This window comes from Cyrtonyx montezumae, unplaced genomic scaffold (genome assembly GCF_038088225.1).
Source record: "Cyrtonyx montezumae isolate F1298 unplaced genomic scaffold, pur_monq_1.0 scaffold_12, whole genome shotgun sequence".
In the NCBI taxonomy this organism is placed as follows: domain Eukaryota; kingdom Metazoa; phylum Chordata; class Aves; order Galliformes; family Odontophoridae; genus Cyrtonyx; species Cyrtonyx montezumae.
In genome coordinates this window covers 6,180,215-6,198,321 of record NW_027071848.1, presented here as the reverse complement: position 1 = coordinate 6,198,321, position 18,107 = coordinate 6,180,215, and the positions used below count along the sequence as shown (strand labels likewise).

The window sequence follows — 18,107 nt, the reverse complement described above, 5'->3', positions numbered from 1 at the left end:
AGCTTAAATAATGTGATAGCTACTGCACTTATGAACAGTGCTTCACAGATATAATGCCTGGATAATGTATGTCATCATGAATAGAGTGCTTGAAAATAACCTAATTGTGAACCTGGTATGCAATTAGATTAAGATTTAAACTTGATCAGGATTGCTTGGCAAAGACACAGCAAAATTGTAATAACAGGCAATTCAAAGTAAGTTTTCAGATACAGTTTTTGAAGCAGATTCTGAATTTATTATTTAAATCAACTTTGTTTTAAGTCTTTCTTTAAAGTCACTTTTATTCTGTGGCTATTGAATAAAGCTGGCATGAACTATAATGCCGCTCATGATTTCTCAAGGGGGTGTTAAACTCAGCTCTCCATTGTCTTACAGCTTATGTGTTCACTGATGTCAGTCCAAGTACTGTCTGCTACCAAAATCAGGGCAGTTTTGTTTCATGCTCCCTTTGCTCAGGAGTAGTAAGCCAGTGTGACAACAGGGAGTCAGTTCTATCCTTCAGCAAATGCCTCTTGAATATAAAAGGCCACTGGAGGATCAGTTGGCCCAGACTATGTTTGCATTGGTGTGAGCCATGTTTCAGATCATTCAGGAGTGGAGGGAATATGGGAGCCTAGAGAAGATGTATTTCCCCTCTGCATTCCTATTGTAGTAGCTCACAAAACTAAGGAGAGGTAATGCCCTGCAGTGGAAGGGCATTTGAGTTTATAGAAGTGATGGTGAGCTAGCACTGCTGGAATGGCTTGGGTTCTATCTGGGGACTGATTTTGGCTGTTTTCTATTGTTGAAGCAGCACAAAGCAGTGGCAAACAACTCTCAGGGAGAAATCTAAGATTTCCCTTGTTATTTTTTCAGAACTGGTCTTCTTAATAGTTACTTGTACAAAGTAAAAAAAAATACTCCGGACAGAAATAAGATTTTTGCATCAGCAGTGTTTCTTCCAGCTAAGCATTAAAGGCCAATGAGGGAACGAATAAAAGGAGCGTGGTTATTGTTTTATGACTCAGACAAATTGGTTTAAAAATAATGAGTAGATTAATGAGCAGCTGCTTGAGGAACAATGTATAGCAGGCACCAAGGAGACCCATTGTAACGGCAGTGAGCAGAGGTATCGAAAATAACTCCAATTTTAATCACAACTGTCTGATACACCTCATCGATATAGCAGGTTGGGAATGTCAGAAATGGGAGCCCTGGCTGATATGAGGCAGTCTGCAAATCAGGAGGTATGGATTTTTTTTTTTTCTTGCAGAAAATAATTGGTGAAAAATATCAAGCCCTAAACTCGAGGCTTTTGATGGGACGACCCCGGTGGAAACTCCTTTTTGATGAAATAGCAAAGTATAACAGGAGGTGAGTACCAGTCTTCTTGAAGGGTACCACAGTCTGAAGGATAGGGATATTAGGTCTTTGCAGCTATGTTGTATGAAAATGGTTTTTGAGTTTTATCTTAGAGTGTAATGTTCAAGGTACTAATGTTAAAATTAGCTAGTATTTTGCTGTGAGATATAGCCTGTACAAACTGACACACGGGTCAGGGCAGTCCCAAGTACAAAGACCAGCTGGGCAGAAGGTGCATTGAAAGCAGCCCTGAGGAAGATGACTTGTGGGTGCTGGTAGCTGAAAGGCTCAGCCTGACATTGCACTGTGCACTTGCAGCCTAGAAAGCTGACTGTAAGTAAGGGCTGCAGTAAAATAATGTGGGCAGCAGTTCAGGTAAGTGTTTGTCCCCCTCTGCTCTTTCCTTTTGAGACACCACCTGCAGTAGTGCATCCAGGACAGTACAAGAAGGAAGTGGAGCTGTTAGAGCAAGTCCAGAAGAGGGCCATGAAGAAACTCAGAGGCTGGAGTACCTCTCCTATACGACATAGGAGGGAACTGGGCTTGTTCAACCTGTAGAAAACTCCAGGGAGACCTCAGTGTGGCCTTCCACTACCTGAAGGAGCCTATGGAAAAGCTAAGGAGGGTCTCTTTGTCAGGGACAGGTGAAAGGAAAAGAGCAAACAGTTTTCACTCAATAAGTGTAGATATAAGGAAGAAATTCATCACTGTAAGGGTATAGTGAGGCACTAAAACAGATTGCCCAGCTAAGCTATGAATATTCTTTGCCCAGAGCTGTTGGGGCCCAGTTTGGGTTGGGCTGGGGCATATTGGTTTAGTAGGACATATCCCTGTACATGGAAGGCAATTGTAACTGGATGATCTTTAAGGTCCCCTCCAACCCAAACATTTCTATGAATTTGTGAAAAACTCAGAATAATTCATGTTTTCATGCAGGTAGGGTGTTCAGTGGCCCAAAAAAGTAATACTGATAGATTTCCATTTCACTGCACAGAGATTTGTGTATTTTTTATGCACTGCAATATGTTGCTTGCAACATAGTCTGTTCATTTTTACTATAATTCTTGTGATTGCACTGGATTTCAAAAAAATTAATTGCACATGGAAGAATCTGACTGTCCTGTATTGTTTCTTTTCAGATGATATGTTGTCTTTGGAGATTTCTGGCACTTCTTTATTCTTTGTTAAGAATAAAAAAGTGCCAGAAATTCCTTTTTACTGTTCTAGGCAAACATAGTACAGTCTGAAACTAGACAATTGTAAACCAGAAAATGTATGCATTTAAACCACGGAAGATATTTTCCAGATACAGCCTTATTGATTGGTTATGTTACCTTCTACTGACAGTTTTTTTCCCTCAAAATCTGGTGTGGAAGAAAAGATTGTATGAGTTTTCCCTATTCTACTTCTGTTGAAGTCAATAGGGTAGAAGCAGGCTACCTTAGTAGCTCTCAAAGGAAGTCTGGGTGCACTAGAGTGAGAGGTACTTTCCCATTCTCATTCACTCCTGCCAAAAAGATTTTGTCTTCTGTTTCACTTCTGACCTGTTGCCCATGGCTTATTGATTCTTCTGGAGCTGAAATATGAGTAGGGAATATTTAGCTGTGTATCTTGAATAATACTGAGCGCCTGTATGTTACACAGTTGGCAGTGAATAAGGTGCTGCTGGTGCATGTCTTGGATTCACATCATAAAGGAAGGATGTTGTAGAAAGGGTCCCTTGCCCAGGATGCTGCAGAGCAGGCAAATAGCACTTCAGTGGGGTTTTGTAGTAAAGAGTTAAATGGAGAAGGCAGAAAAGCAAATGGGCTTTGTCTCAGGCTCCTGTATAGAGGACTGTTACCCTTTCCTGGTACATTCTAATATCATTTTTGTTTAACAGTGCAAACCCAGTTTTATAAGAGGAGAGTGTACATGGTGACGCTTCTGCCACTTCCTTTCACAGCTGCAATTGTACATAATATGGATGAAGCTATTAGTGATAGTTCTACTTGCTTTTTCTTCTGTGCTTTCTATGGCATTATACCTAATTAGACCTTCAAGTGCCATTTCCTCTGCATTTTCATGTCAGGTCTTTGAATTGTGCCATCATTTCCAAGCAAGGTATCTTTCATTTCCCAAATAATGTTCTGCCTATTTTGGTCATACTGCAGCTGGCTGAGATGTAGGCTTTCTCACTGTCTGTTATCCCTTTACCACAATCTATAAACACAGGCAGTTCTCCATAGATGTAGTTACCCATATGCTGACATGATATCTAGATGATAGATAGAATGACCCATAACTAACTCAGTGTCACACAGATATTCAGATATTATAGATGAATGTTCTCTCTTTCCCTGAATAAGACGGACACTTCCATTTTTCTCTCTAGTCTAAGTCTTCCAATTTCCTACTCTCCTGCTAACTTCATTTCAGTTCCTGTTATTCCTTCTAAAAAACCCTGCTGCAGTATGGATACCAAAAAAAACAGTGCTGGCCAACCAAGTATTTTCCAGCATTGGGTGCCAGTGTTCAGATGTTCACATGTATTTACAATCATCCCCTTGGGCTTGTTTATGGGCAGCCAAGAAGGCAAGATAGTTTCCATTTTTTTATTTGTGATTTTAGTAAAAGCTGTGCATAAATAAACACACAGCTGGCAAACCTCTCATCAGTTTAACCATCTGATTGGTTTGTGGTTTGTGGATTGTCACTGTTGTTGCTGTTTGAGTCCCAGACAGTCAAAGTGCATTTGTAAGTGTGAGCTTTGCCAGAGCTTCAGAGCATGACATTGGTCAACTCAGCATCAAGTTCCTAAATCTTTCCTCTGAAGTAAGCAGAGCAGACACATGCCATCTGCTGTTGATATTTTGTATAACATCTGCAGTCACAAAGATGAGCTCTAGGACTTTATGTAATAAATTAATGCTCATATTTTTCTTGCTCTTTTTTTTAGGATAGAGCAGCACTTCTTTCTGGTCAGTTGTGTCCTCAGTGCAAAGCTTTCACCATGCCATTGCTGCTGTGCTTCTTAATTTTGCTTAGTTCACGTAGATTTTTTGAGGTGGAGTCTGACCTAGAAAAGAAAATGAGCACCTGTAAGAAGGTGTAAGGAAGGCATGGAGCACCACAATACGTTTCCCATGTACTGTAATGGAGATACCCCTCCCTAAGAGTGAATGTGGGATTTAAAACTGGAAGATTTCAAGTCTGAGTCTGTCATCTCTTAAACAGCAAAGTATTTCAATTTCCCCTGCAAACACAGAAGTGGTGGGCATAAGCAGGGCACTGTGGGGGGTAAATTGTTGGGGGTAAATGGTGCATGGAGCGATGCCCAGAACAGTGGTCAAGGGGACAATCCCTGGGAATCCCTCAGGACATGGGGCAGAGGATTTAGTGTTTCTGGAGACCGTGTGAGTCAGCCACAGATCTCTTGTGTTAGCTTAAGTCAAATCACTTTACCTTTCTGTGATCCTGTTTATTGTCCAGAAATTCTGTTTACTTTGGAAGGAAGTTGTTGGGATGGAGTGTACTGCAGAGTGTGCTGTTTAGACCTGTCTGCACTTAGGAGGTGTATATGTGAAATGAAAGGGAGAGAGGCAGAAGAATTCTGGGTTTTATTCAGCAGTTGTCTATGCTAATTAGACTAATGAAAACAATAACATTCATTCAGTTAAATGCACAGTAGGAAACATTCTTTCTGGCAGCTTGCACAACCTTTTTTCCTCTGTGCACAGAGCAGAGGATGTTCAGATTCTGCTAGTGCTGAGGAATTTTGTTTGAGAACAACAAGGAGTAGCATTCTCATTATTTCTGCAAATCCAGCCACCAGTGCAACATTCTTTGCCATTAAAAGAAGTACTGCCAAGAGAGGAGAGTTCAGTAGATATACATAGGAATGAGAACAAAAAAAATATTGATTTTTGCCATAGCTCACTATGAGAGCATTGTAAGGTGCCTGCACTATGACACAGTTGCTTTTACCTCTGTAACTTTATAAGTTCATAAGTTCATAAGGTTGGAAGGGACCTATAAGATCATCTAGTCCAACCATCCTCCTATCACTATCTCTACCCAACTACTAAATTAAGTCCTTTAGCACCTCATCTAAACGCTTCTTGAACAGCGCTAGGGATGGTGCCTCAACCACCTCCTTAGGCAGGCCATTCCAGTGCCTGACCACTCTTTCAGAAAAGAAATGCTTCCTCAACTTTGTGATGCTTTTTGATGTCTGAGTCCTCAGATGTGCTGTGCTAGTGTTTGTGTTCAGTTTTACAGCATGGACAGCTGTGCTTTATGGGCTGCTGCTTAACGTCAAGCACATACACTTGGCACTATGCATCCAAGATTTCTTTTTCTATATATTAATTTTCTTCTCTCACCAAATACATATGCAGGCAGCATTAAACTGTGCATTTGAGAGTCCTTGTGTGCTAAGATATTTTATATTAGTCACTGGACAAAATACTACAGTAGTCCTGCAGGCAAGGAGCAGAATTCAAGTCTCCAGCCTCCTGGTGAATGCTGTAAATCTTAATAGTTAGAGCCACATTCCCTTCAGTGTTCTCTCTCCATCCCAGTAAATCTTAAAAAATTTTCTCTGCAGTGCCAAAATTCCAGCAGGAAGATGAAGATTTTTTTTTAATAATATAGAAGAGACAGCACTATGTCATCTCTTCCTGCTCCACCCTTACTCTTTTCTTCATCTTTAAAAATGGGAGGTGATGAATGCCATGAGTGGATCAGTCCTGCTGTTGTATACATGCCCTGTTCTACTGCCTTGAGCCCTTAAATGCTGTGTGACCATGAGTCTGACTTCCAAGTCTGTTTTTTTTCAGGTGACCAGAGAGCATAGTGGTGGTGTCAGTCGAGTGGTGTTTAAAAATTGGGTTAAGTAATGGACCTGACCTGATAGCTGCAGGTGATGAGCAAGGGTCTTATTCTTTGTCTGGCTTTTCACAAAGCTTTCCAATGCATCTAATGGAGGAAAGTCTGCATGCTATTGTGAAATGAATGCTGTAAAATTATCCTGCTGCTGACAGAAATAATCGTGGGTTAGTAGTGCTCTGCTTTCACTAGTGTAGCAAATCATCACTAGTGACTAAATCTCCTGCCAGGGTAAATCACAAGTTAGACAAAAGAAGTCATTACAGTGAGACACGTTAACAAAAAAGTGATAAATTGTAGAAAAAAAAATGAGAGTGGGATGTAGAAGTTATTTGTTGCTTGGTATCTTGAGGTTGAGGTGAGGTACATTTTTGCAAGAGTTGTTGCTGTCAAAATATGTAACTGGGTTTGATGTGAGGTTTGCATAACCTAGGGAGCAGGCATTTTTATAATATAGTGATACTTAGAATCCAGTTCTGTCCATTGTTAGAAGTTACTGTTTATTAGCAAAGTTGTAACTTCTTTCTTTTTTCTTTTTTTTTTTCAACAGGAAGACCATTGGAGTTTTCTGCTGTGGACCAAGCAAGATGTCTAAGATACTTCATAAACTGAGCAACAGCAGCAACCCTTATGGGACAAGGTTTGAGTATAATAAAGAATCCTTCAGCTGAAAGTCCGCTGAACTTGCAAGAATCTCTAGAAGATAAAAGTGCAATTTTTTCTTTGTACAACTTTAAAGTTCAACTGTGGTTTAAACAGAAATGTACCAAAGAGTAGCACAGTTGTTTTTGTTTTTATTTATGATTATTTAAGACTCTGGAAAATGATGGATGTGGCAGTATACCAACAAATATGAAGTGCTTATACTCAAAGCCAAATGCGCTCACAAAGTGTTTGTGGCAGTGGTGATTCTTTGGAGTTGTTTCTGTTAATTAAAATGTACCAGTGCTGGGAAGAAACGCAGTTGCTTCAAAAGCCAGTGGAAGAACAGTCTGTGGAATGTTCTTCTACTTCGGTCCTCTGAAGTTGGATCAGTAAACGAAACCCCAAGTTAATCCAAATGACAAACCATTGGGCATTTCAAAGAACTGCTGCTTTTGTTGGTATACAGACCTTGTGACTTTGGAGTGGAGACACTCCATATTAAAGGTTTTTTGCATTACAGAACTGGGATTCTGTATTTCAAACATTCTCTGTAACGAGTGTAAATATTCCCACTGCGAATGGAAGAGAGAATGGAATTTAGGGGAAGGATATACATCAGCCTAAGGAAAAGGGAGCACAACAGTCTTGCACCTTTGGGCAGTCTCAGCCATGATGTATATCACAGCCTCTTGGCAAGGAAGCAGCTGTAGCTGGAAAAATCAGTATCTTTCATCAATTCAGCATTCAGTGAGTTTGCAAAATAATTTTGATTTATGCAGCCAGAAAGACGGAGCAAGAAAAGCGATTAACAGGAGGAGACAGGATATGATGTTTTATTATACCACAGGCTCAGTGTGGAAGTTGCACTCACTTGGCACTTACATGCCCTGAATGTCAAACACTTACAGCATTCGGATGTTCTTAGTGATTAATATACAATGCAGCAGGCCAAAATCCAATCTTAGGAGCTGCAGAGTGTCTTTGGTTGACTGCAGTCCTTTGACTGCCTTTACTGGAGTCATGCTTGTTGTTCAGACTCACTGAACTCTTGTGTGTTCATTCCCATTGGTGGCCCTGAAAGCAGGATCAGCCAGCTATGCAGCAGGGTAGGAGAAAAGCTTTTGTTACTGTGGCTCTTTGCATCTTCTGCACAGATAGAAATGTTGCAGGATCTGCAGTGTGTTTTCAGTATGTTCTGCAACATCCAAATGTAAGCTCTTCTTCCCTTTTCATTACCACAACTGTTTTCCTGACTTCTCATAGTCGCCATGAGGTTGAAACGGGCACTTTAAATTTTCTGATTCAGAGTAGCAGCATTTTACTTACTCAGTTCAGTAGCCAAACCAATTTCCTCTTATTTTCTCTTGACCTTCTTTCTTTTATTTTGCCAAGAGAGGGACATTTAAGATGGACTCAGACACATGGCTAGCATAAATAGGCCTCATTCTAGTGCATGTTTCTACAGCAGCATTCCTTTCCACTTGCTGAAAACCTGGCCCTTCACCTTCAGCAGCAGCCTGGGAGCAAAGCCTGTAGTGTCAGCAGCATGTGCAGGTGTACAGTTGCTCAGTATCTCTCACAGCACTCTTCACCTGTATTTATTACAGTGCATTTGATTCAGCATAGAGCTTTCCAATGCATGCATTTTTCATTTTAGTAAAAACATCTCAGTAATTTCTCACAGCTCAGGCTCTGTACAGGAATCTGCAGGTATTAGTGCAGGTATCTGTGGGCAGAGGCAAGGTTTTCTCTAGGAGGTGGTGGTTGGGCATGCTGTATGTGTAACTAGTGAATGTGAGTTTGGTCTTTGCCGTGACAGTTTCTGCTCAGGAGTTGCTCTGAATGGTGCAGCTGGATGCAGTGCAGCAGCACAGCCCCGCAGGGATGTTTCTTACTGCCTGGACTTTGCACTGAAGTTCTTGCCTCTGGCTCTGCCCAATTTGAAATTCAGGAGGGAAGGGAAGAGCCAGAGATGGACTAATTTCTACTGATGAGAATTCTCAAAGTAGCCTAAAGGAGAGAACCCAAAATTGAAATGTGAGGTGGGAGCCTACATTCCAGCTAGTGGTTTAATTTTATTTTTTTTTTAAGTCTAAATCATTTACTCATTAGATCTCCTTCATCTTGTTCCTATAAACTAGAGGTATGCAGAAAACTATCAGTTCTTTAATTATTCATATTTTTCCTAATACTGCCCGCATGGGTTTAATAATAAGCACATAACAATCAGGTATTGCCTGTACTACAGGCTTTTTTTGTTTGTTTGCTGTTAGCTTAAAGCATGACTGAAATCACGGCTGCATCTGTTAACCACGACCACATGGTGATCATTTTACTCTTGTTTTAGTATCTAGTATCTAATGATTTTTAAATATGGTATAGAGTCTTCTAATCACAACAATGTTCTTTGTGGTTTCACATCTCCTCCGGTAGCTATTGGTTCCATTACTGCATAATGAGCTGCTAGTTTTGTAGCTAGCTCCGTGCTAAAACAGATTATACTTTCTGGCTCAGCTCTTACATAGGTAGTGCTTTATAATTAATAATAGCACTGTGCTCTTGCACTGAAACCTAGCAGGAGCTGACACTGAGTGGAGGAATGCTATCCCCTGTTGTTACACTAGCAGTGCTGTCAGAGCAAGAAGCAGGGAGAGCCTCTGTCCTGTGCCAGGCTCAGCTGACCCAGCTGACAGGCTGGGGACTGTTTACCTGTGTGGAGAGTTGTGAGATGTAATTAATGTTTAGGGATCACGTCAGTGCACCTGCAGTTAGCAGGTCTCTGTAGTTGCTATTGAGCTGTATTTGTGTCCCGTTTTTTATTATTTCTTTCTTGTGACTCTTGAGCCTTTCTGTTGTTCACATGGGTTTTGCTAGACTGAATGGGTGCACATTTGGTGAAAGCTAAAGTTTCAGTTGCTTTCCTTCCTTCTCTTTGCACTGTGCTTTCTAGAGGAGCAGAAAGTTTCAGAGTGAGTAACTGTGACTTGGCTTCAGGAGTGTCAGATGTTACTTATAAAGGCAGCTTTCAGCATTCTCCTTGCTGCTTTGCAGTGTTTCACTTCAGCTTGCAAAACCAGGCTGAGATTGCTTTTAAACTACATACTGGTTTTATCTGTACACTGAACATATATGAAAATATAACTCTGTGCCAGGCAAGTAAATGAAGGCTGACAGCACTTAATTCCACATTTACTGATTATCAGGATTTATGCAGTTGAATTTCTCTTCATGCATTATGTTGAGTCCTGGGAGTGAGTCTGTCATATGCTTCCTGCTGACAGGGGAAGGATCCTGCCATGTGTTGTGCCACTTCTTGCACACTGGGAAGTAACTTTCCCCTCAGAGATCTTTCAACCACTCCATCCTCCAGCCCTGAGTTTGGAGTCCTTCCCATTTTTGCTTACAGTACTCAGTACGTGCAATTTCTTCCTGAGCCTTTCATCTGCTCTTCTAGGAGACAGGATTAAAAGGAGTACGAGGGAAAGGAGACCAGGATGTACCACATCCCCCTTGCTGGCGGCTGCTCCGCTTAGGACACTGGTAGAAATGTTAAGCCAAATCTGCTTTCCAACAAAACACGGATTGTTTTGCCACACCAAGCTAGAGAACAGTTGCTGTGGAAGGAAAAAAGATAAATCCTCTCTCTGTTTGAAGACCCCTGCCCATATAATCCCAGTGTGAAGATACTGAGCAACATACAGCTTCCAGCAACGCTGGGCCACACGCTGCATCCCTACCAGGAGTTCAGTGCTTCAACACTCAACTCCCATCATTATTCTTGGTTGTGGGTCTGCACCTTTCTTGTTATTGTAGAATCATAGAATCATAAATGCACTAGGGTTGGAAAAATCCTCTAAGGTTGTCTAGCCCAACTATCTACCTGCCATTAATATTACCTGCTAAACTATGTCCCTAAGTACCACATCTACACTTCTCTTAACACCTCCAGGGATGGTGACTCTACCACTTCCCTGTTCATTTTCACAGAATCACAGAACTGTAGGGGTTGGAGGGGACCTCTAGAGATCATTGAGTCCAACCCTCCTGCCAAAGCAGCTCCCTAGAGCAGGTTGCAAAGGAAGACCAGGTAGCACAGGTTTTGTTCCAACGCCCAACCAATTTTTTGGAGAGACTGCTTTTCCTAATACCCAACATGAACCAGCCCTGGTGCAACCTGAGGCTGTTCATCTTGCAGCAAGAGAAGTATGGCATATGCTTGCATGCACGCAGAAGGTCTGATATAAATTCAGAGTAACTCGTGAGCATTCTCCACAGCCAGGTGCAGGGCTGTCCTTTTGCTTGTAGTGCCTCTGGCACAGAGGTGAGGAAGCAATTTGGAGCTGACTGAGAAGGGGCAGATGATATGAGTGGTAGACTGGCCTCTTGGGGAGACGTAATTGAGCTGTAAAAGCCTAACAAATCCGAGAAGCAGCCTAAGAGAAAAGCCTCTGCTCAACACTACACACCAGGTTGTAGTTTCAAACTGCAAGACATTGCTTACAGAAGCCAGCAGGAGGCTAACTAGTCATTGCCAGTAGGAGTCTGAGCCCCTTAAGTCAGAGCAAAGTTATTAAAATGCAATGTTTACTTGTTTAAAAAATAAAAGGGCTTCTAGGGAGATTAATTTTCACTTCAGTCTGGCAATCATTTCATAAACATGCCAGTGTGATTTAAGGCAAGCTGGATCTGTTCTTCTCTGGATTATGCATCTGATTTGTCTGCACATTTCCCACCCCTCACAAATAAAAGCAGTTTTATTGTTTTAACAAAGAGGATTTAACAGCAAAGTTTAATCAAAATGCCACTGGTGCCTGCGCTGAACTGAGCTTTTCTGTAATGAACGTACATTTATCAGGGATATATAGAAAACAGCTGAGGACTCAACTCTGAATGGTGATTTGGAGTTTGAGTCATTTCTGCTGTTGGTATATTTCATTAAGACCACTGTGATAATACACTGTTTAAACACATGGAGCTGAAATGAGACTTTTCATTCCCATAAAGTGCTTGTTCCCATGCTGTTCTAAGCCCAGTAAATTCCAGAGAGTCTGGAATTTCCTTTATAGGAACCCAGCGTCCTCTGCTAGCCTGGCACATTCAATGAATGCACCAGATTTTGAGCAACAGTGCTTCTTCAAGAGCTGTATGAGTACTGATAAAGGTTTAGCATTCTGCTAATTTCATCACCCCTGTAGGAGGTATGGGATAAGTTTTCATCCCATGGAATGCTGTGCACTAACTCTGAGGTTATCAGTAGCTCTAAACTGGTAATGGATGCTCAAGGTTTGCAGTGTCTGAAAGGATTTTATCGCAGGGACGTGGTTTAGTGGGCATGGTGATGACGGGCTGATGGTTGGGCTAGATATCTTAGATTTCTTTTCCACCTGAACGATCCTATGAATCTATTAGCGTGCTGTAGTAACAGCTAAATATCTGCCCCATCATTTGGGCAATACAAGGAAAAAGCTGGAGAAGGCAGCCCATCCCAGTTGAGGATTACCTCTTAACCCCTCCTTGGATTTCAGGGGATGTCAGACCTTGTGAAAAATACTACTAGGTATTTGAAGCGCCTCTTCCTGGCAAAATTCTGGCTGTCCCACAGCCTCAAATTTGCACCTTCTTCATGATGATCTGCACTGTTACACCAGGAGGGGGAATCCATGAGAGGCTCCTGAAGCTGTCAGCTGAGGAGCAAACTGAGGAGGAGGATGAATTCCAGCACATGAACAGTTTGAAATATTTAGAACCTGGAAGCAGAGGGGAGGGTGGGAGACGTTCTCCCTGTCTCTTCAGTTTCAAAAGTTAAAAGCAAGCCTTGTTGCCTGGATGTGGGTGCTAATTCTCCCTGGGGTTTGAGAACTGATGTGTACAGAAATAGCCTGTCAATGCACAACTCAGAGCTAAAGCACAGAAGAAAACTAATATATTTTAGTAAAACATCTTGGTAATAAATAATTTACTTCAAATAAATTCACCATTGATTCTTTCTAGTTAACTTGCTTCAAAAAAACATCTGCTTCTGTTTTGCAGCTTTGAGGTTTGGAATGGCTTTACCTCTTTTTCACCATAACCATGGAGTATATAGTTCTCCATGCTAGCTGTAAGTAGCTTTGACAGTTCAATAAATGCATTCTGTGTTCCTTGCTGCTGACCGTAGGTGAGGACAGGCTTGAGGATGTGAAGCAGTGTTCCATAAACGTGTAGAGTACAAAGCTGCTGCATTGCTTTTGGTGCACTAGGCATACATTCAAATTCTGTCACTGCAAGGTCGCATTGCTTGTCTGATACTCTGCAACCCTGGGGAAGAATGGAAGGTGGGGGAGGAAGAGCAAAAACTTCCTCCTTGTGCTGTAGCTGAGAATATATTCATGGGTAGCACTTCTTTCAAAAGAACATGCCACTTCTTTTTCAGGGATAGTGGATTCTTGGTCTGAGTAGTGGTGTTAGCACATTAGTGATAACACGCTGTTTCTGAACTGAGTACGTAACACCTCTGGATCTTTCCTTCTCCCTTAAATTATCTGAGAGAAATACCAAATACCAGAGAGCATACAGAGTGGACTGTGTCCTGAGCTGCCCCCAGTGCAGTGTGGTTAGCAGTACTGCACAGAAACTCTGCAAGCTGATGGGAAGAGGCAAGGTTTAGACAAAGAGGAGAGAACTCGAGAAGCACAACAGTAGTATTTGATCTGAAGCCAGGAGCAGGCCATGTCACAGCACTAGCCATTGCATCTGAATGGTGCTGAGTCAGAAGCCTACTCTAAAAATACATGTGGATCAAGGAAAGTTGAGAGCTCACAAATTGAGCCTACAATGTACAATGTGAGATGAAAGCAAACCTAAATGCAGTTAGGTGAAGTTCCTAGTTTGGAGCTTGAACCTGTCCTGTCTGAGGGCTTCTTGTATAGGTGATGAGCTGGTCTGACTCCTCAGTGTGGACTCAGTTGTATAGCTAACGGAGGGTATGTACATCTACTTTGTACTTCTATAGCTCTGTAAAACCAAGCTGCTCAGTAACTGGGAGCAGCATACCTTATTGTAGGGTTAGTTGTTTGAAATCCTGTTCTTCCCTGTTAAGCACAATGGCGTGAACAGATGAAGATGATGACTGCTGCAGGGTAAATAACCCAAAAGAATAGTACCCACAGAAGATAATGGAGGTGGACAATATATTCTGTATGGCTTACCCAGATGGCATACAGACAACCAGTAAATAATGAAAGGCTCACCTGTCACTGATGGTCAAAGCTTATCCAGGACTCTACAGGGAAGGAATCTCCAACAAGAGATCCTTCCCCAGTGGTGGTCAGCCCTTAAATGGGGTCTGGGAGAGGTGCAGCCAGACTGCACCCCTTCTGCTCACACAGTGCATTGCCTCCACCTGTGCTCCTGCAGCTGACTCAGTGCTCACCCCAGGTGATCCATCAGTGGTTCAGGCCGTGATTCAGCAGTTCCCATACAACTGCCCATTTCCATCCATAAATGTATATGCCCTGCCCATATTTGCACTCATATTCACAGGGAAAAAAAGGGAGAATTCTGCAGAGAATATCTGTGTTTTTCCTTTATTGTGTCAGAACAACATAATTATCTGGTGGAAGAGAAATGATTAAAATGGGAAGATTCATCTATGGTATTATTCTTTTTGATTCCTTAAATGCTTGTAACTAGTCAAACTGTGCTTTCTGAGAGAAACTTAATGGACATAATGTCCTCAAGCGGGGTTAAAAAACGTGACTGAGATGCAGTGTGGCAAAGTGTCCTCTCCTGACTGTGAAATATCATTGTCTGTTGGTACTGGAGGCACCAGTGTTTTAATTAATCTCAGTGTATTCCATGGAAACGTTGTGGGAACTGAGCTTTCAGCTACCCTTCTTCCTCCAGTACCTCCAGTCTTCATCTGGGTTTGGTGCTCTTACCTCTAGATTGCTGGAAACAGCCTTGTCCCTGTGTCACCGAATCACAGAACAGTTTGGGTTGGAAGGGGCATTTAAAGATTATATAGTGTCCTTTTCTGCTGTCACTTCCCTCTCTCGACAGCGTGTTTGTGTCAAGAGGCCCCCTCTGCTTCCCTTCACTCAGGAAAATGATACTACAGAAAATGCAGAGTTTATTTTATTCATAGCCATAGTCATAGCCTAGTCTCCAACCTTTGTAATGCTCCTAATGTATCTGAACCAGTGAGGGTCATCTAGTCACCTTAAATAGCTTTAGTTAAGTCATAGGACGCAGGATCCTAGAGCTTGAGATGTCTTCTTAGAATGGGAGGAGAAGCAGTGCCACACTGATGGATAAATGGGAAAAAACACACAGTAGCAAAGATAGTATTATCTTATTTTGTGAAATTCAGACTGTGGCCATCACTGAAATTAAGTCGTGTTTCTGCTTTCACATGTAGGCATTGCAAGATAGAGGGTAGTGATGGAAGAATTTGCTTCTTTCAATTACATTATCTATTTCCATACAACTCCTGGTTTATCAGTGGCATATAAATTCCTCCTTTCGCTGATTAAATATTTCCTCACCTGATTTCTTTGCTTCAGGGAGCTTGAGAGCTCACTGTTCATAAAATGAAAGAAGGATTGTGCTAAGGATTGTGTTAAGCAGACAGCTCCCAACACATATGTTCTGCTCTGCATTTTGAGAAGGAGGTACCAACGCTTCTACAACTGCAGAAGGGCAGTTTTACTGAGATTCAGAGTCAGCCAAGAGCCTCTTCCAGGATTTCAATGTTGATGAAGCTCTGGGTTAATTAATTAGCTTTTTTTTTCTGAAACAAGAAGCTTTAGCCATCTGTGCCAGGCTGTGAAACCCTTAATCCTACTTAGCTTTTCTTTCCTTGTGTTCCTTTCAGTCATTTGCAAGATCAAATTTGACGAAGCAAATTTGGGTAAGGAATAATTTCCTGATCTGTGAGAATTTAGGGGAAAAGTCCTGACTGTCACATTGCCCTCAGACTGAGAACCAAAGAGATACATACTTCGGTCCAGCTGTATTTATTTCATAATATGCAAACGGTTTTGTGTGTCTGGTTGTTTTTTTTTTTTTTTGTGTGTGTGTGTGTGGTTTTTTTTCTGATTCTATTTTTATATTATTTAAATAAATACATTTTAGTTCAGAACAAAATATATAAATAAAATGGAGAAAAAATATCTTCCATATATTTACTTAGAAAATGTCATAATGTCCCAAACATATCTGTTTATTTTAAAAAATCCTTCAAAGTTGCTTTGAAGGGGACAAAATTCTGGAAGCCAACGCTCTCCATGTTCTGCTGCAACAAGCTATTATTTTCTAAAGGCAAAGCATTCTGTGTTGATTCTTTGTCTTCCCAGCCATTTTTCACAAGTGAAAAAATCAAACCAAGCAGTGCTATCACAGTCTGAGCTTAGATAAGCAAGCAAGTGGTTTTCTTTTAAAACAAAGCACTTGGAGGAGTTTGTCTGTCTGAGCCATCAAGGTGATGTCTGTAGCACATATAGACTGGGGTGCTTGAGCCTAGATGTGAGCAGACTTGCCGGGGGCTTGCTGCTGTACTGAGCGCACATTGGACATTTAGTCTTCGGTCACAGGTTAGATTATCTCTTAATGGTGTATGAGGTGATAAGGATATAGAGTAGGAAGGAAGACTTTTCTTTATAGAGTAGGAGGGAGGAAGACTATTTTTATCTCATCTTGGATAGCTGTTTGAGACTCGTAACTGTGTGAGTTACACAGCTGGTCTGTGGTCCCAGTTGATCAAAATCCATTCTCAGGAAAGATAGTGGACTCTAAATGGAAATATTGCCATTACTAGAATTTGGAAAACACAGTAAGTATGTTCAGCTTTCCAGTTTTCCTTTAGGAACTGAACCTTGGAAGTAGCCATTTCCAGTTAGCATGTATAGTGTGACAGAAAAAGGGCATGCCTCATCTTTTCTGTAGATGGCAGATCTTGACTATTTCTGACCACTTCCTTTCCTTGTTCTTCCAAGTCCCAAAAGAAAGAGGCCTGAAAATTCATTTTGTGAGTTTCCAGTTCTGCAATTATGTAATTTTCTTAGTTGACTGAAATGAAAATATATTTTAAAAGAAGGCAATGTTTGCTTTTATCTGTATACAATTTACACAATAACCGTTTTAGAAAGTGCTAGCATAAATGTCCACACTTTTGTGTACTCTGTGTTCTTTTCAGAATTTAAGTTAATGCAAATTCAATCTGTTCTTATATTTTCATAGATCAAGATGTGGTATGATACTTGGATGAGAAATGATTGCTTAGTTTCCAAGTGGAACAGAAACTAAAATTTGGTCCTGAGCTTTCACTTTTAAATCTTTTCCCCCAGGCTTGACTTCAAGAACAAGAGCAGTACTCAGTAAGTTCCTGTCACACTCATGTCATATGAAATAGCCCTTTTGTAGCTTTACTTTGCTGACTTCCAGCCTGACACAGGAACTGTGTTTCATTGGCTGAATTTAAATAGGTCATTACTGTAAGTGTGTGCCAGTAGACCTTCAAAGAGTAAGCAATGAGCTTTTGGACTCTGCTTGCTCCCATCAAATGAAGCAAAGCTTTTATTGGTTAGACATATAACAAGACTGAGCTAGAAGATTGTTGCATTCTGTTATATTGGCAGGACACCCTAACTTGAGTTTATGTCTTGTATTGTATCTGTCAAAGCACCATCCATTTATTCATCGTGTAATTAGAGCACTGTACTCTCAAGGTATTTGCTTTACAGGAAACTTCATGACTTTGGAATAAACAAGCATTCCAAGACTGAGCAAAACGTGATTGAGTCACTGATTGTGATTTGGTTTAACTAATGACATATTGCTTTCGTTGTGGGAGCAATGTGTGTGTGCATGTATGTGTATGTATTACTGCTGACGGGGGAGGCTGGAGTTTCACTACTTAATAAAAGGCTCTTAACACCGCTTGAAGTGCCCTTAACCATCTGAAACATCCATACAGAGCTGACAGGACACCTGTGGAATGGCAGCAGGAAGCCAGAAGTACCAAAATGGTGCTGGACATTATTCTTTAGCCATCCAAACTAATTTTCTGCACATTTTAAGCACATAATCACTTCATATACCTCCTCTTGGAATTTCTGCTAAATCCTTTCTTGAAATGAAAGACTGAGTCAAATATATTGTTTGTCTTTGATCATCTCAGAAGCAAAATGAATTTATTTCATTCCCATACGCAGTCATCTCAGTACTGGAACTTAGCAGAACACCAGTCCCCTGCATTCTGCATCATGTCC

General features: G+C 41.2%; 1 protein-coding gene across 3 annotated transcripts in view; it reads left to right on the top strand.

The window, feature by feature from the left end:
* NOX4 (NADPH oxidase 4) overlaps window positions 1-18,107 on the top strand; it is a 114,797-nt gene that overhangs the window by 91,074 nt on the left and 5,616 nt on the right. For 2 of the 3 annotated variants that reach the window (XR_010621835.1, XM_065729975.1), the window contains exons 17-18: window positions 1,256-1,356; window positions 6,764-6,853. Coding sequence is in view for 2 of the 3 variants with exons in the window: in XM_065729975.1 (XP_065586047.1) it covers window positions 1,256-1,356; window positions 6,764-6,853 (191 nt within the window). In the remaining variant the exon portion in view is untranslated. Of the gene's footprint in view, window positions 1-1,255; window positions 1,357-6,763; window positions 6,911-18,107 lie in introns of those variants that run through there. The other variant, XM_065729977.1, reaches the window with a different exon arrangement.